This window comes from Mesocricetus auratus, unplaced genomic scaffold (assembly GCF_017639785.1).
Source record: "Mesocricetus auratus isolate SY011 unplaced genomic scaffold, BCM_Maur_2.0 Super-Scaffold_100010, whole genome shotgun sequence".
Lineage (NCBI taxonomy): Eukaryota > Metazoa > Chordata > Mammalia > Rodentia > Cricetidae > Mesocricetus > Mesocricetus auratus.
In genome coordinates, this window is record NW_024429194.1 from 40,307,242 (window position 1) to 40,327,299 (window position 20,058).

The 20,058-nt window shown below is 37.6% G+C and overlaps 1 protein-coding gene across 1 annotated transcript; it reads right to left on the reverse strand.

Moving 5' to 3' along the window:
* Positions 1 to 3,535: 3,535 nt before the first annotated feature.
* Positions 3,536 to 4,923, reverse strand: LOC121142804 (HAUS augmin-like complex subunit 4). The gene is given in 1 exon segment (XM_040753391.1): positions 3,536 to 4,923. A coding segment is annotated over 1 exon segment (681 nt). The 5' UTR covers positions 4,480 to 4,923; the 3' UTR covers positions 3,536 to 3,798.
* Positions 4,924 to 20,058: the final 15,135 nt, after the last annotated feature.

Consider the following 20,058-nt stretch of genomic DNA (forward strand, 5'->3'; position numbering starts at 1 on the left):
GGAATTTCAAGATTTCATTGTAGTTTGTAGGCTGGTAATATTTTGCTCTGTTTCTAAAACCCATATATAAGTGTGTATATACCATAGCATTGAATCTGTAGATTGCTTTTGGCAAGATTGCCATTTTTACTATGTTGATCCTACTTATCCAAGAGCATGGGAGATCTTTCCATTTTCTAGTATCTTCTTTAATTCTTTCTTTAATGCCTCAAGGTTCTTGTTATAAGTTCTTTCACTTGTTTGGTTAGAGTTACCCCAAGGTATTTTATGGTTTTTGTGACAATTATAAAGGGTGATGTTTCTCTGATTTCTTTCTTAGCCCATTTATTGTCTACATACAGTAGGGCTACTGATTTTTTTTAGCTAATCTTGTATCCTGCCACTTTGCTGAAGGTGTTCATGAGCTACAGGAGTTCCCTGGTAGAGTTTTTAGGGTCACTTATGTAAACTATCATATCATCTGCAAGTAGTGAAAGTTTGACTTCTTTCTTTCCTATTTGTATCCCCTTGATCTCCTTTTGTGGTCTTGTTGCTCTAGCTAGAACTCCAAGTACAATATTGAGGCAATGTGGAGTAGACAGCCTTTTATTGTTCCTGATTTTAGGGAATCACATTGAGTTTCTCTCCATTTAGTTTAATGTTGGCTATTGGTTTTCTGCATATAGCTTTTATTATATTTATATATGTTCCTGTTATCCCAGATCTCTGCAAGACCTTTATCATGAAGGGGTGTTGGATTTTGTCAAAGGCTTTTTCAGCATCTAGTGAGAAGATCATGTGATTTTTCTTTTTCAGTTTGTTTATAAGGTGGATTACGTTGATGGATTTTTCATATGCTGAACCATCCCTACATCCCTGGGATGAAGCCTACTTGATCATGGTGGATGATTTTTCTGATGTGTTCTTGGATTCCATTTGCCAGTTTTTTATTGAGTATTCTTGCATTGATGCTCATGAGAGATATTGGCCTGTGGTTCTCTTTCTTAGTTGTGTTTGTGTGGTTTGGGTACCAAAGTAATTGCAGCCTTGCAAAAGAATTTGGCAATGACCCTTCTGCTTTTATTGTGTGTAATACTTTGAAAAGAATTGGCATTAGCTCTTTGAATTTCTGGTAGTATTTTGCACTGAGGCCATCTGGTCTTGGTTGGGAGACTTTTGATGACTGTTTTTATTTCATTAGGGGTTTTATGTCTACTTAAATTGCTTATGTGTTCTTGATTTAATTTTGGTAAATAATATTGATCCAGAAAGTTGTTCACTTCCTTTGATTTTTGAATTTAGTGGAATACGGGTTTTCAAAGTATGATCTGATGATTCTGTTGATTTCCTCAGTGTCTGTTTTTATGTTCCCCTTTTAATTTCTGATTTTGTTAATTTGCCTGTTCTCTCTCTGCCTTTTGGTTGATTTTTTTCAAAGAAACAACTCTTCGTTACATTGATTTTTTTTGTATTGTTTTCCTTACTCCTATTTTATTGATTTCAGCCCTTAATTTGATGATTTCCTGGCATCTACTCCTCCAGGGTGAGTTTGCTCCCCTTTGTTCTAGAGCTTTCATTTGTGATGTTAATTCTCTAACATGACTATTCTCCAGTTTCTTTGTGGGGGTACTTAGTGCTATGAGCTTTCCTCTTAGCTTTGAAAGTGTCCCATAAGTTTGAATATGTTGTGTCTTTATTTTCATTGAATTCTAGGAAGTCTTCAATTTCTTTTTTCTTGTTTGTTTGTTTGTTTGTTTTAAATTTCTTCCTTGACCCTGGAATGGTACTGCTGTGCATTGTTCAATTTCCATGAGTTTGTAGGTTTTCTGCAATTTTTGTTGTTGTTGGATTCTAAGTTTAAAGCATGGTGGTCTGATAAGATACATTGGGTTATTCCAATTGTTTTGTACCTATTGAGATTTGCCATATTACTGAGCATGTGGTCAATTTTAGAGAAGGTTCCACATGGAGCTGAGAAGAAGGTAAATATTTTGTGTTTGGATGGAATGTTATGTAGATGTCTGTTAAACCCAATTGTGTCATAACTTCTATTAGTTCCTTTGTTTCTGTTTGGTGGTCTTGTCTAGTGGTGAGGGTGGGGTGTTGAAGTCTTCCACTATAACTGTGTGTGGTCTTATGTGTGATCTGAGTTTTAGTAATGTTCCTTTTACTAACATGGGTAGCTTTGTATTTAGGGCAGAGATGTTCAGAATTGAGACTTCATCCTGATGGATTTTTCCTGTTATTAATATGAAATGACTTCATCTCTTTTGATTAATTTTTAGTTTGAAGTCTAATTTGTTAGTTATTAGAATAGCTATACCTGCTTGCTTCTTAGGTCATTTTGATTAGAAAATCTTTTCCCAACCTTTAACTCTGAGGTACCGTCTGTCTTTGAAGTTAACGTATGTTTCTTGTATGCAGCAGAAGGATGGATTCTGTCTTCATATATACTCTGTTAGCCTGTGTCTTTTTATAGGTGAGTTAAGAGCATTAATGTTGACAGATATTAATGACCATTGATTGTTCATTCTTGTTTGTTTTGAATTCGGTGGTGGTGGTGGTGGTATTGTGTATGGACTTTCACCCCCTTTTTCTTTTGACTGTCGGTAAAGTGGGATTATCTATTGCCTATGTTTTTCTGGTTGTAATTCACTTCCTTGGGTTGGAGTTTTCTTTCCAGAACTTTCTGTAGGGCTGGATTAGGGATATGTATTGTTTAAATCTGGTTTTGTCACGAAATACCTTGTATTCTCCATCTATAGCGATTGAAAGCTTTTTTGGGTATAGTAGTCTGGGATGGCATTCATGGTCACTTAGCATTAGTAGAATATCTATCCAGGACCTTCTGGCTTTCAGAGTTTCCATGGAGAACTCAGGTGTAATTCTGATAGGTTTGAATCTATATGTTACTTGGCCTTTTTCCTTTGCTGCTCTTAATATATTTTCCTTATTCTGTATGTTTGGAGTCTTGTCTATTATGTGGCAAAGGGATATTGTTTGTGGTTCACTCTATTTGGTGTTCTGTAAGCTTCTTGTACTTTCATTGGCATGTCTTTTTTTAGGTTGGGAAAGTTTTCTTCTATGATTTTGAAGATTTTTATTTTCTGCACCTTTGAGCTGCATTTCTTCACCTTCTTCTACACCTATTATTCTTGCTTGGTCTTTTCATGGTGTCCCATATTTACTGGATATTTTGTGTTAGGGATTTGTTGGATTTAAGATTTTTTTGGTGGATAATCTATTTTTCCTAATGATCTTCAACACCTAACATTCTCTCTTCCATGTCTTCTATTCTGTTAGTTATGCTTGCATCTGTGGTTCCTGATCATTTACCCAGATTTTCTATTTCCAGCAATCCCTCCAGTTACTGTCTCTATTTCAGTTTTCAGGCCTTGAACTGTTTTCTTCATCTGTTTGATTTTTTTTCTTGGCTTTCTTTAAGAGATTTGTTGATTTCTTGTATTTTTTGCTTTGTTTTGTCTTCTGTATCTTTAGCATATTTTCTCATATCCTCTTTGAGGGCCTCTATCATTTTCATGAAGTTATTTTTTTATAATATTACTACTTTATTCAGGAAATATTACACAGGGCTGATGCACACAGATATGCATAAAATTTTATAAATCTAATAGCTACATTTTCCAGAGGAGACCCAGTCATTGTAAACAAGGAGACCAGGAGGCTGTCATAATCACTGAAGTGTTTTAAGCATGTGTCCCCATATTCCCTTACAGTGGAGGTAGTCTGTTGAGCAGGAAGAGAAGATGGCCATATAGAATCCATGCTTCCTGGCTCTGCCCACACTCAACCCAGTGGCTAGGCCTTGCTAAACTCCTGGAGAGCCCAACGCTTATTCTCAGTTGCCAGTTTGAGCTGGGTGTACTCCTTCACCAGTTTCTCAAAGTCTTCTCCAAGGACCTCATAGGTTTTCAGGACCAGTCTCGACTTCTCCATGTCCTGCTCTTGTAGGCGAATGGCTCCCTCCAAACAGTCCCTAATGAGACGGTGCACCTCCACTTTCTCAGCGCTGTACGTGTCAGACAACATCTTTAGCTCCTCCATCCTCATCTTAAGGATCATTGCGCTGCACTTGATTTCCAGGTACTGGGCATTGATGCGGTCCAGCTCAGACTGAGTCTTCAGCCGGTGCTCCTAAAGAAGCCTCTGCAGCAAGGTGAGGCAGCGAAGGAGCACCTGGGAGTAGGTGGCTCTCCTCTTCTCCAGCAGCACCAGCTGCTTCTTGTGTTGGCCTTTGGCCTCCAGGCACTGCTGTTTCTCTCCCGCCAGCACCTCGGCCAGTCTCCACACCTTCGCAGCTTTCAGCGTCTCCCCGTCCGTGTCTGAACTGGGGTCGTGGTAGCAGAGCAGAGTGAAGCATTTCCTCTTGAGTTGCTCCTCCACCTCCAGCTGGAGTCGAGCTCTCATCCAGACAAAGTCCTGTGAGGGTGGCATGAGCTCCAGAAGGTCGGCCTTCTTAAGTCCCAGCAGTGGGGGCATCTCTGTCTCCTGGTCAGGACTCGAAAGCTGTGTCAGTTCAGTTACAAGTAGCCGCTGTTCAAGGGTCTCATGAAACTTTTTGTCTTCCGATGTCAGGTTTGTGTCTTGTGCCTTCACGTAGCAGTCCACAAGCAGCTCCTGGATGACTCTCTGTAAGATCTCGTACCTCAGTCACACTGTCTTATGCAGTCGAACTTCATTCCATGCCTGAGCCTGCTCCTTCGCCAGGGTGAGACTTAAGCCGCTTTCATCCAGATGCTGTGAGAGACTGAGTAACAGCTTACTGAAATATGGGTTCTGGATCAGGTCCTCTTCAGTCAGGGCACAAGGAGGAAACTGCTGGTCACACACTTGCTGCAGTATTTCCACCCCTTCTCCAGGTGAGCAGAAATCTCCAGACGCCATCTGGCTTTCTTGGTAGTATCCTCTGGGCCGCCCAGGAGTCCTAAGCCGCGCGAGCCCGCGGACGTCGAAAGCAAACCTGCACACCTCGCCGCCGGAGCGCGGAGGCCGGGGACTGGGGACTGCCGGGGGTGGACTCCCGCCAACTTGGGTAGCACAGGTCTCCTCATGAAGTTATTTTTAAGGCCACTCTCTACTGTCTCGTTTGTGTTGGGATGGTCAGGTTTTGCTGGTGTAGAGTTCCTAGACTCTGGTAGTGTCATACTGATTTTTCTGTTGTTGAATGTGTTTTTATATTGTCTTCTTCCCATTCATTCTTCCAGTAGGTGCAGGTGGAGTTTCTTCCTCTCCTGGTGGGTACAGGTCCAAGGTTCCCTTCCAGTGGGTATAAGCAGGTCCAATACTCCGATGGCTCTCCTCTTCCAGTGAGTGGAGGGGGGATTAGTATGGGGATGTTGGCAGATCCTGGATGAGGCTCTCCCCAAGCCTCAAGAGACTCCAAGCAGCACACTGGAAGACAGGCCAGAAACAGGCCCATGCCTACCTCCTCCAGTGGGTGGATGCCGGACTAGGACACTGGCAGTCACTGGGTGGACTAGAAAGCTGGCATGGGATCTGAAATGTGCTGTACCCAGGCCTCAGGATGCTCTGAGAAATCAATATTTTTAGGACTAATTATTAAGGTTGTAGCTCTTACTGTGGGTACATAATTGATATTATCCCACCAATTTCTGATAATCATCCTATCAAAGATATTGCTACTTGTTTACAAACAGCAACAATAAAATGTAGATCCAGAGACAATATTTAATGTGGATAATCAGACATTTGGTGACAGGACAACATCTGAATCTTAGACTTTGAAAATCTATATAAAGTAGACAAAGGCAGAAGAGGAGAGGGAGGAGAAAGGAAGAAAAAAGAACTGACTCGTCTATCTTAGTTCTCATGCTCTAACTGTGAAAAGCTGATGTCTATGTTAACACTAACACTTGAGTTTTGTCTCACTTGCTTTCCTCATTTCCTTACAAGTGGTGTTTCTAAGAACACTCCCCCAAATATCTCACATTGAAAACTGCTATTTCAGACTAAGTCATACAGGAAGCTAGACTTATGACAACTGATACCAAGAACAACCCTGAGAGTTTAAACTAGAATCACCACCTGGTCAGAAAACAGAGCAACCCCTTACTGTGATAAATGAGAAGTCCCTGATAAGGTAGCAATGTCATTGAGAAACCTTTACACTACATTTCAGACTTTTGAGAATGCTGGAGGAAGTTTCAGCTGTAAAAACTATTTAGGATATAAGATACAGAATTAAGATAGCTCTAATTTCAAGTAATAAATATATTTTATAAAAGCCCAAGGTATATTAATTATTCCTAAATGGTATATATAAGACCCAAGAGGAGCTTGATAATTAGGATTAGAGTCCATGGACATGAGGTAGGAGAAACTAGATTGAAGAGCTCAAAAATCTTGAATTGCCAGACCTTTGCTCTAGAGCCCCTTGAAGTATGGAAGAATTCTTTCCTTCTGGTAAAAGAGATGTATATACTTGGCCTTTGATTGTAGGCAATCTGATGTGCTCTAAATTTCTAGAAAACTAACTCTTTTTAGGCTAGCTCTCCACACCTGGTCAGCAATAGGCACTAAAGATATACATCATTGTTACCCAACAGGAAATTGATTTGAAGAAGGATTTCTAAAGATGATAATTAAGTTTATATGACAAAATAGCATCCTAGAGCACAGTGCCCCCCTTGAAGGCATTCAGTTGATGGTTACTAGTGAATTTGGCCTTGGACTAAGTTTACAGTGACTGCTTGCAACACATGGGATTATCAAAGGACCTACTCTCTGGCAATCAGGGTTCATGTGACAAGTTGGTTTCAATCAAGATAAGCTATATAAAAATCTCACATAACATGAATAAAAACTTTAGCTTTAAAGGCCACACTTGATAAAAATTTATAATACCTAAAGTACTCATAAATTTCAGAGGTTTCTAAGTAGTTTCAGATTTATAGACATAAAAGGCATTCAGTCATGTTCATGGTTTTAGAGCTTCTTGTATGCCATCATTGTTGATGATATGATGACTTTAATATTGTCTTGGCTGGGAGAATATATTTGAAAGAGTATAATCATTTATTAATAATCGCATTCAATTTCACAGTCATGAAAATGAATACTCCAGTACTGCAAGTTTCAGTAACTGTAGTATTACAACATCCATAGTAATCATACTGTAATTGTAATACAAGGTGGATAGCTTTTATCCTAATAAGCAAAGTGCCACATGATAATGAATATTATGTAATTGTATTCTGATGAACTCATATAATCTGAAAAAAATAAATGTAGAGTTTGTTCTTCTGATAACCTTTCTTTGCTTAAAGTTGTCGTGGGAAGGATCACAATTTATGATGAAAAGGAAGGCTAAGTTTTGATTCAAACTGATACTATTATATAATAATTCTTTTACTACCTAAAAATAGGAACTACATTTCTATGAAGAATTGTTCAGTGAGCAAATTCTCACAGAATGAGGGCAAGTACTGCTCAGCAGAGTCATTAATGAAATCATTTCATACAAGCCTGTGACCCCAGCACCTGGGACAACACGATCCTGAGTTCAAGCCCAATTTGGGCTACATTGCAAGACATTCTCTTAAAAAAGGGTTTTTAGAGTTTTTCTTCTTCATATAGAAGATGCTTGCCATTAACCAGGCTTCCACTAAAGGTTAAAATACTCACAGGTTCCACAAATCATAATCTGTTTATAGTTCAAATCATGTCTAAGGTTTGTTTTTTTCCCTCCTCGCAGAGTTTAGCTGCTCCAATCTAGCCTAAGGAAGATGAAATGCTTAGTAGGTTTATGATTGAAAATTTCTGCTTGAACTTTCCCTGTAGTATTACACTGGACCATTGCACTATTGCTCTCTTTCATTGGATAAACAGTTTAAGAGTGTTTTATCAACATCTCTAGAGGCCAGTGACCTTATCTCTTCCAGTTTACTACTTTCTTCTGTCTCTCTGCTAATCATTTTGTTTTTCAGATTACCTCACTAAACCTTTACTTATACCTTAGCTTTTATAAAAGAAACTACAGTGTGAAACTGGCAATACAAAGGTTCAATATTTCCTGGTGTTTTCTTCTGCAAATCACACAAAGCAAAGCAGGAAATGACAAATTCACACAAGAGCACAATCAATTCCACTAGCACATGAATACTACTTTTAGTGAGTCTGTGATGTAGGTGAACCATAAATTGGTACCTTTATAGGAAAACGTGGCAAAGTGCATGAAAAGTAAACACAGACTGACCCTTTCACTTCAAATATCACTTCTTGTTCTATTTATATGCATATGCAATGGCAAATGCATATTTATGTATTTAATGAACTTAGCAAATTTGAATCAACACAAATGTTCAAAGATTACCAAAAGTTATAATTCCCAACTTTTAATTGTGTCCTGAAATACTTTAAATGCAAAAGCGAGGATCCGAATATTGTCCTTCATATAAAATTTTTTATGTAGAGAGAAATGTTTCCATTGAGAGCCTCTGGAAAATATGATGAAATTATGTTCTGGAAGGTTATTGAGTGATGAAGGGGAGGAGATTGGTAAAGCAAGATAATAGTTGTCAGTCATAGGCAATCTCACCCCATACCATTTCAGAATATCTGGAGGCAATTTTGCTCATTGAAAATAGGGAAGGACTCCTACTAGTATATAGCTGGCAGAGGTCAGAGCATAGAGCAGAATGTTAAAAAGAACTTCTCCACAAGATAATACTCTATCCCCAAATGGGTATATTACTAAAAGTCATAAATGTTAGAATAGGGGCTAGAGAAATGGTTATTGAGTAACAGGGCTTGTTCTACTAGTATGAGGAGCTGAGTTCTAATGCTTAGCACTCACATGAATCAGGAATGGCTGTGCATGGCTGTAACCCCAATACTAAGATGGCAGAGAATTTAAAAACTTGCCATCCAACCAGATTAACCAAAATGGCAAATTCTAGTTCAGTGGTAAAACCTGTCTCAAAGCAAGAGTCAGAGAGAGAGACAGAAGAAGTCAATGAAAGTACTACTCTGGCCTTTGCGTGTACATGTGTTATTCAGGCACCCACACACTCATGTGCATATAGAACACACACATCACAAACACAAAATACTAGAGTAACATGGTATACAATCTGCTTTATAATCTTGTACACAATTTTGTCTTTTGCATTTCAAAATTGTAATTTAAAGGAAAGCACCCTTGTTTTTGAAACACTTGCTTTAAGAAAATCTTGTACTAATAATCATCATGCTAATTAAATTGGAATAGAGTGCACCACTGATAAATTTGAAGATTTCCATTTGTATGCTAGTATACCCAACTCCGTATAGTGAATGTGGGACAGTAGGAGTCTCATTTGGGGCTTATTTATGCAGTCATCGAAAACTGAACTACTATGGAAGTATCTGTCAGACAATTTTAATCAAAGTGTACTTTTGAGAGTTGTCTTTTATGCATTCATCAATTGTATATACACTTAATTTTACCATAAATTTTAGCTTCATTCTCTATTCTTAACAAGGATAAAGACCTATCTTAACTAAATTGACAGTAACAGAAAATCGACCAATATAATCCTAGTAGCAGGAATTAGGTATTAGATACACACCGGTATACTCTCCCTTTAGACACATCTGGTCTTCTATAAGAGGAAATGTGATAACCTTAAAACAAATAGTGCAGTCACAGTTCATAGTTTTTTTTTCATGAAAAGTCAAGGCTGAATATGCCACTGCAAAGATCTTACACAGAGTATTTGATCCATTCCTTCCTTTATAACTATATGGATATCTAACTATCACAAAGCTTAAGTTGGTAATCTGGTCTTTCAAGTAAGAGTTGTTTTCTCATCAGGAAATGGGATAGGGTTAAGTACATAATATAGCTTACTTCACTGCATCTTGATTTAGAATATGGGTAAACAGATGTCTCTTCTACTACAACATCCATACTACCACATTCTAGGCTCTGAACACATATGAGATAGTTCATAGTACTCTTTCATCATCAACTCTGAGCTTTCCAGGTGAGAATATGAACACAAGCTACCACTGATGGTAACATAGCTTGAGGAAGTCCCTGCATCCCCTCAACTGACTTTCATTTTACTTAAGGACCTACCACTGCAGCCAGCAATATGTTCAGTCCTCAAATCAATAGATAGATTGGTAGCTACTTGGTAAGGGAAGAGTAGACTGTTTCCTAGTAATTTTTATTCTCAGTTGGTGATGCAGGAAGCAGTTCAGAGTGCCAAAACATATCAGAGTTAGTAAGAAAGTTCCTTTTTTTCACCATCACATGCTGTTTTCTTTCATTCACTAAGAGAGAGCTAAAATTTATGGTAAAATTAAGTGTGTATACAATTGATGAATTTAGTACTGCCCTGCAGTAGTCTTATTATTTGCACCAATCTAACTCATCATTTTAGAACCTTTGTTGTTCTTTGACATGGTTTCAAATAATTTAAGCAAATGGTAGACTAATGAATGTTTCTTTTGAGGTATATTAAACTAACTAAGATAGGTTAAGGATTATGTTTATATCACCAATTTGCTTTGATATTGTCATATGCCAATACTCGCATATTTTATTACAATAACCCACTCATTCAACATCACAATACTTGCAAATGTAGATAATATTATATAAATATATATTGCACATAATATATATAATATTGTACAAAGAAAGGTGATTATATCAAGTAAGTATATGCTGGTTATTTGAAAACTATTAGAAATGTAAAAATAATGATGCATCTTCATAATGTAATGGTGCTGACTCTCATTCTTAAAGTTATAATTTAATACATAGCATGAGATGAATGAGCCATCATCTGAAGAGATGAGAAATTCATTCAACAATCATTTATTTAGTTTTTTCTATGTATGGATAAGAAGCATGCTACATTCTAAATAAAATGATGAATTATATCAGTTTTGCCCTTAGGAAATTTGCTGTAGTAAATGGAGAGAGACAGTTCTGAAAACAGAAAATAAAAATACAAATACTAATGTCAGGAATAAAACAGAAAATAAAAATACAAATATTAATGTCAGGAATAAAGTATTGTATAGCATGCACTCTTATAGCATATATCCTTATAGTACTTAATAAAATAGATGTCCTGCAAAATCTTTGTTTATAATACTATGTAGAAATATTACACCAGTTGTTCCAAATATTCTCTTAAGTATATGGCTAATGCTTTAAAAAATATGAGACAAAAACAAGAAAAGCAAGTCGAAAACAACAACAATGAGTGTTTTGTACAGGTTTTTTTCAGAATACTGCTTATATGAGTAATGATGGCTTATAAAAGTATATGTGGAGATGAGGGGAATGAGGACTTCCTATTCAGAATAAAGAATTGAATACTGAATATATCTAAACCTTTTAATAGCATTCCTTTCTATAAAAGATGGAAATAATATTTAATATGTACATAAGAGCTCCCTCAATGCTAAACTGCTGCCACAGCAGCTCACACAGAACCAAACCATGTACATATTCCACAAGTAGAACTACCGTACCTCATGACCCAAGCCTTTGTCTTCTAAGGACTGGCATATTGAACCTTGTGCACATGCTACAAATTTCACCTTCCTGACACTTTTACCTTCCTAGTTTCCTATCCTTTGAAACTTCACATCTCCACCAAAACCCCATTCCCTCTAGCTCAAGTTCTCATCTTCTGAGAACCTGAATGTAAGGTACATTTGAAGGAAGTCCTCACTTGGCCCTACCCATTGGAACTTTAGTAGTCAGCGAAATACCTATGCTGAGTGCCTAAGTACCCCATTAGTAACTAAATAACTTTCATCTCTTTCTGTAACTCCAACCTGGACTTCTGAAGAACTTTAGTAGAACCATTTAGCTCTTTTGTTTGTGTCGTTGAAAGCTAGAAGTTGCCCAAACTGAGCCAACAATCACTTCTGATACCTCAAGCACATATCAGCACTGAGTGATCCCAAGACTATACTTCAGGTATAGTCCAGATGCTTCCAAACCTGTCAACCTGATGTAACAGCAAATAGAGACCCTAACAACCACTAACTGTGACGGTTTGAATAGAATGTTCCGTATAGTCACACATTTTAATGCTTAGTCACCAAGGAGGAGAACTCTTTGATAGGATTAGAAAAATTAGGGGTCGTGGCCTTGTTGGAGGAAGTGTGTCACCAAGAGTCGGCTTTAATGTTTTCAACAGTGCTTTCATTCTCTCTCTTTGCCTATGGGTCAGGATGAAGCTCTCAGCTACTGCTCTAGCACCATGCACATTGCCATGTTCTCCACTATGAAGAAAATGAACTAAGTCTCTGAAACTGTAGGCAAGTCCCCAATTAAATGCTTTCTTTTATGAGTTACCTTGGTCATGGTGTCTCTTCACAGCAATAACTGAACAAGAAACCAACTAATGCTGGGGCAGATAACCACAACAAAAGGCAAAAACCATTAGCCTAATTACAAATGGCCAGGAATTATCACAAAAATACAGCTAACACAAAAAAGTACAAGAGCATATGTCTTTCAATTTTTACTACTTCTGTAGACATGTTCCCTGAAGAAAGTAAATTAAATAGCAGAGAAGACAATGGTCTCAAAGTAGCAATTATTCATATTTTCAAGGAACTCAAAGAGGCTACAAAAGAATGTGCAATAATAATAAGACCAAGAAGACATAAAATATCATGAGTAAAACAAGGAAAAAATTCATGATATAAAACTATAATTTAATAAAAAATGAAATAAGAACTCAGCAAGCAAAGTTCAGCAGAAACCTTTAGAAGTGGAAATAACCAATTTGGGGAGAGAATTTACAAGGTAGAGGAATGGGATCATAAGTGAAATGATAAAGTACACTGTCACCACCAAAACAAAATCATGCGTGGGACTGATAGGTTTTCTGTACCCTGATAATAGTTTTTTCTACCTTAGCCACCAAAAATTCTGGATTGGGCTTTGTTGGAGCCTTTGTGGGAAAATCTGTGAGAGGGTAGGATTTAGAGAGACAGAAATGGGGCTTTTGCAGGGGAGGGCTGGAAATTCCAGCCCAACAGGAACATGCAGGAACTGTTTAACACTCTAAAGAAACAAACCCATGAGAAGAGAAAAACCTAGACCAAAAACAGAAATACTTTGAACAAAATGACAGAAGAAAATTTCCTAAATCTAGAGGGAAAGATGCCTATTTAGATGGGGGGGCATGCAGATAGGGCCTGAGAATTTCTTCATATCATATAATATTCAGAATACTAGATATAGCGATCTAAAGCTGTGACTCAGCAGTTAAGAGCAAGGGCTATACTTCCAGAAGGTCAGCGTTTGATTCCTAGCATCTGTGTAGCAATCTACAACCATCTGTAACTCCAGTCCCAGGGGATTTCACATCCCATTCTTGCTTGCATAGGTAATGCACAAATGTGGTGCATGGATATGTATACATGCAAGCAACATACCCAAACACGTAAAATGAATAAGCAAAACTCTGCATATTCAGAGCAAAGAAAGGAATTGAAAATTACACAAGTAAAAGACCACGATTAATGTAAAGGTATTCATGTCAGAATAACACCTGAGGTTACCGTTGAAAGGGAGACATGAAAATCCAGAAGGACTTGAACTAATATATTACAAGATATGAAAGAACACAGATTCCAGAACAGACTAGTATTTTCAACAAAAGAAATAAAAGAAAAAACCTTACAGAATAAAAGTAATTAAAGGAATCTATGACTATCAACAAGCCCTACAGAACTTACCGAATGGAATACTTCAGAGTAAAGAAAATTAAATATATTCAAGAGAGTAATGAAAAAATGATAGCTAGGTTTGTAATTAAACAAAATAAGGCTAAAATACAAGCACCATAATATTAATAAAATAACAGAAATCAACATGTTTTAACTCCAAAACACAGAGATTAGCAAATTGGAGAATGGTACATGTGTTTTATTGTGGCACTTGACAAACAGAGGCAGGCAGATCTCTGTGAGTTTGAGTATACAATGTTCTACAGAGAATAAAGTAGAAAGTGTTTATAGAAAGTAGAGAGAAGGTAACAACACTCTGGGGGAGGGAGAGAAGTGGGGAAATCTTGCCAAAAGCAGTCTACAGCTTCAACACAATCCCCATCAAAATACCAGCACAATTCTTCACAGAAAAGAAAAATACTCAAATTTATATGGAAAAACAAAAGACCCAGGATAGACAAAACAACCCTGTACAATAAAGGAACTTCTGGAGGCATCACCATCCCTGACTTCAAGCTCTGTTACAGAGCTATAGTCCTGAAAACAGCTTGGTATTGGCACAAAAATTGGTAGAACAATGGAATTGAATTGAAAACCCTGATATTAACCCACACACCTATGAACACTTGATTTTTGACAAAGAAACTAAAATTATACAGTCAAAAAAAGAAAGCATCTTCAACAAAGGGTGCTGGAATAACTGGATGCTGGCATGTAGAAGACTGCAGAAAGATCCATGTCTTTCACCATGCAGAAAACTTAGTTCCAAATGGATCAATGACCTCAGCATATATCCAGCCTCACTGAACCTCTTAGAAGAGAAAGTGGGAGGTACCCTTAAAAGAATTGGTACAGGAGATGCCTCCTGAACATAACACCAGTAGCACAGACTGAGATCAACAATTAATAAGTAGGACTTCCTGAAACTGAGAAGCTTCTATAAGGCAAAGGACACAGTCAACAAGACAAAAAGGCAGCCCACAGATTGGGAAACCATATTCACTAACCCCACATCTGACAGATGGCTGATATCCAAAATTTACAAAGAACTCAAGAAGCAAGTCTTCAAAATACCAAAGGATCCAATTAAAAAGTGGGCTACAGAACTAAATAGAGAATTCTCAGTAGAGGAGCCTAAAATGGCTGAGAGACACTTGAGAAAGTGTTCAACATCCTTAGCCATCAGGAAAATGCAAATCCAAACAACTCTGAGATACCATCTTACTCCTGTCAGAATGGCTAAAATCAAAAACACCAATGACATTTTATGTTGGAGAGGATGTGGAGAAAGGAGAACACTCCTTCATTGCTGGTTACCATTGCTGGTTACCAGTATGGAGATTCCTCAGGAAAATGGGTATCAGTCTACTATAAGACCCAGCGATTCCACTCTTAGGCATATTCCCAAAAAGGCACACTCTTACAACAAAGACATCCGTTCCACTATGTTCATAGCAGCATCATTTGTAATAGCCATAACCTGGAAGCAACCTAGATGCCCCTCAACTGAAGAGTGGATAGAGAAAATATAGTATATTTACACAATGGAGTGCTATTCAGCGGAAAAAAATTGGAATCTTGAAATTTGTAGGCAGATGGATGGCACTAAAGGATACCATCCTGAGTGAGGTAACCCAGTCACAAAAAGACAAGCATGGTATGTACTCACTCATATATGGACTTTAGGCATGAAACACCGGAGTGCCAGCTTACAATCCCACAGCCAGAGAGTCTGGGAAACAGCGAGGACCCTAAGAGAGATATGCATTATACCCCAGAGAAGGGGATTGGGACAGAATCTTCCGAGGGGATCACGAGTTCAGAGCGGAAAAGGAAGCTGGGAGAAAGAGCAGGTGAAGACGAGGTGAGAGGAGGACATGCGGGAGCAGGAAGGTTGAATCAGGGGAAGAATAGAGCAGAGCAGGATGAGAGATACCGTAATAGAAGGAGACATAATAGGTTTGAAGAGAGATCTGGCACTAGTGAGACGTCCAAAGACCTACAAGGATGACACACCAACTGGCAATCTAACCACTAGTGGAGAGGCTACCTTAAATGCCCTTCCCTTATTGATGACTTCTTTGTGTGCCATCCTAGAGCCTTCATCCATTGGCTGAAGGAAGCAGAGGCAGACATCCACAGCTAAACACTGAACTGAACTCCTGGAACCCAGTTGCAGAGAGGGAGGAGTGATGAGCAAAGGGGTTAAGACTTGGTGGGTGAAACCCACAGAAGTAGCTGACCTGGACAAGGGGGAGCTCATGAACCCCAGACTGATAGTTGAGAGGCCAGCATGGGACTGATCCAGACCCCATGAACGTGGGAGTCAGTGAGGAGGTCTAGGCATTCTTTGGGGCCTCAGGCAATACATCAGCATTTATCTCAGCATCCAGATGGACTTTGGGAGTCCATTCCATGTGGAGGGATGCTGTCCCAGCCTGGACACATGGGGGAGGGCCTAGGCTCTGCCCCAGATGGTATGACAGACTTTGGTGATCCCCCATGAAGTACCTCACCCTTCTTGGAGAGTGAAGTGGGGATTGGGTGGGGGGTTGGGGGAGGTTGAAGGAGTACAAGAGAGGAGTGGAAGAAGAGGGAACTGGGATTGACATATGAAGCAAGCTTGTTTCTAATTTAAATGTAAAAAGTAAAATAAAATAAATAATATAAAAAGAAAGTAGAGAGAGGATAACAACCCTCTGGGGGAAGGGGAGAAGAGGGGACCAATCAATGAAAATAAATTCACTATGAAAATGTGTTAAGGAAACCTAATATTGTGTGTATATATTAAAAACATGGGCAACAGCTTCTAAGCAGAAATAAAGGCATGCCCAAATGTAACCCAACAGAGAAGAGTGAAAAAAATATAAGTGTAATATTATATGAGGATTTAAAAATATGTTGAGAATTATAAATTTTTATCCTATAATAAGGTATAATGACTCTTAAATAAATAATTAAAGGAACATTAGAAGTTATGTTGGTTTGAATAAGAATTGCTCCCATAGTTTCAGGTTGAATGTTGAGTCACTGGGGAGTGGCACTATTTGAAAGGATTAGAAGGGTTTGGAGGTGTGGCCTTATTAGAGGAAGTATGACACTAGAATTTGGCTTTGAGGCTTCAAAAGCCCATACCAAGCTCTCTCTCTGTCTCTCTCTGGATGTAGCTCCCAGCTACTGCTCCACAGCCATGTGTGACACCATGCTCCCCACCATTATTATAAACTAAATCTCTAAAACTGTTAGCAAGCCCCAATTAAATGATTTCTTTCACAAGAGTTGTATTAGTTATGGTATGGTGTCTCTTCACCGCAATACAACAATGACCAGGACAGAAGGTATAACTCCAACAAGTTAATCAGTATGATAATTGAATTAGAGTAATCAAAAAAGGCTCTGAAGTACAGAAAAATATCTATACTATAGATACAAATATTATATAGCCATAATTGCAATAACTATAAGCAGTATAAATATTCAAATTAAAACACACATGTTGTAAGGCTAGGTTGAGACAGAGATGGACTATATGAAACTTCCAAGCTTTAACAAAATAAAACCAAAATCCCCAACATAAAATAGAAAAAGTACAGGTTGTCATGAGAAGTTACAAGATTTCTGGTTTCTCTATACTAACAGAGCTAGATGTACATTTTAAGATAAGAAACATTTCTAACTTTTCCATTTAATACATCCTTTAAACATTTAAACCAAATTGCAAGAAATAAGATGATTTGGCAAATGCATGAACATGTGACTTTAGTATATATCTTTCTATAGCTATAATACAAGCAATAGGATTTGAAGACATAAGCAACACAGCTAATTAACTTGATGTAATGGAATGTCTGGAGTGGTGCCTTTAACATGTTAGAAGTGAATGTTCTTCCCAACTTACCACAGAATATTAAATAAATACCTGACAAGGTACTAAAGGCTAAAATAATTCAAAGTATACTTTCTGGCCAGGAAACTAAGTTAGAAGTTAATTCTAAAATTGGAATTGGAATTTCTGCATAGCCCCCATATCCAAACATGAATTACAATAGATCAATAAAAGGTGCAATTAAGAGAGAGTGAAAATAGACCATTTTAATTTGTAGAATATTGTTAAAACTGTTTAATTGGGAATTTAGAATAATGACCGTTAAGGTTGCCTAAATAATCAAAGAAAAAGGAACAGTGATAAAAGAACAATTAAATTTGTCCATGAAATCAGTTTGGAAAAAAAACTTTGTGGAGAAGGTATTCTTTACCAGATGGACATTGCCTACAATAGCGCAATGAAAGGAAAACTCACAGGAAGGGAGCCTAGCAACCACTGGTGAAATGGTCCCAGCATTCTGTGGATTTTAGGATTTTTCTTATGGAGCAATGATTCAGTAAAAATTACCAGTTGAATTTACTCAGAAAATAGTGATTTAAAATACTCGGAAAAATCAATTCTGAATGCGGAGTTCAGGATATATTAAAAGGACTAGCGATTAGAATGTAGTCAGGGAGAAAATTAATTTGGTGGTTGTGGAATGCAGAGCAGAAATGCAACATCAGAAAATGTATCTTCACTGAAGAGAGAGTACTAGGTGACTTGTTGGGTCCTGAGGGAAGGGGAGTAGGTGAGGAAAAGCAATTTTCTACCCAATTTATTAAGCGGGTATTGATTCAATTTGCATGAAAGAGGATAGAAGGAGAGACTTTGACTCCATTTTAGAACCAGTATAGTATACTGGCAATAGAGTCATTTGGGAAAGGTTAATATCTTTATTAAAACTTGCAAGGTTTATTACTTGCAAATGAAAATTGAGTTTTCTTCATGGAAGTCTCACTGGGGAAACAAATTGCTCTGAAGGGTAAGCTTCATGTCCAGCAGTAGATGGCCAACAGAAAAATGAACTCAACAGCATCTTTGGAGGTTCCTTGTCTCACAATGGCATAAAGGGGCTTTTCCTTTATTTTATTTTAAATCGAGTATATTTTATTTTATTATTTAAAAAAATTCCTACAGGTCTTTTCTGTATATATATTTGGCTTCCAGTCTGGTGTTTTCATGGGATTACTGAGTGTGTGTAAGAGTGGGTCTCTATCTATATCTTTTTCTTACATCTTTTCTTGGGGTCTTTCTCTACTGATCTCTTCTGTTTGTTTTGTCCTGTTCCAGCGTGTTAGTTTTTGCTTTATATTACATCATCCCTTAGAAGCTTGTGTGTTGTCTAAGGAGAGACAGAAGGGAAGTGGATCCAGATGGGAGGGGAGGTGGGAAGGAACTACTGGGAGCATAGATACACTATGTGAGAAAAAAATCTGTTTTTGATAATAGAAAATGATAAGCTGAAGTCAAACTGATGGTAATTTTTAACCCATATTTCTTAAATTTCAGTATTCATATAAAGTAAAAAATAAAACATTCATAAGGGCAATTGATTATATGTGGATGGATGCTACCAGTTCAAAAATGATACCACTGGAAAGACTAAAAATTGGAATGGAATGCACAACAGGAAAAGCACAATGTGATAACTATATTGTCAACTCCAAAGAGTCAAGGCTCCAGGTATATCTGGGAAGGATTACCTTGATGTGATAATTGTAGTAAGAAGACAATCTACCCCACTTTGGATGACACCATTCTCTATACTGGAATCCCAGGTGGAATAAAAAGGAGAAAACTGAACACATTCATCACTCTCTGCTTCTTGTGTATAAATGTAGTGCAACCCACCATCTCAAACTGTCCTGCCATAATGGATAGCAGCATCAAACTGTGAGCCAAAATAAATACTTTGTCCCCTAGGTTGCTTTCCTTAGGTCGTTTTAACATAGCAATTAGAAATGTAACCAAGGCATAGTAAGATAATTTCATGAACATCAGAGAAGATCCTGATGGGGGATGTCCTTCTGAATATATGTTTCTCTTATTGGTTGATGAATAAAGCATTTCTATTATTCTCTTTCCTTTACTACAGAACAAATATAATACCAGGAAATCACAAGTGGTATACTAACTTATCTTCAAAGAATAGGATTTGTAACACAGGTATTGATTATGTAAATCAGTCACTGACCATGTAATTGATCAAAGTGATCAACGCTTGAAATAGTCACTGAAAAATTAACATATACTTGCAAAGAATATATACAGAGAATAGTCAGATATGTTATCAATATTCACCAATTATTCAGTCAGTCAGGGAATATCTCCTTCATATAGCTAAACATGTAAAATGATGATAGACCAATGTCTGTAGTTTAGATTATCTTCAACAACCATGAAGGTGTAGATGAGCTTCAAATTTGAGTGTGCCAACTGAACATAAAATTCACAGTGTAGCCCATTTCTTCTTAATT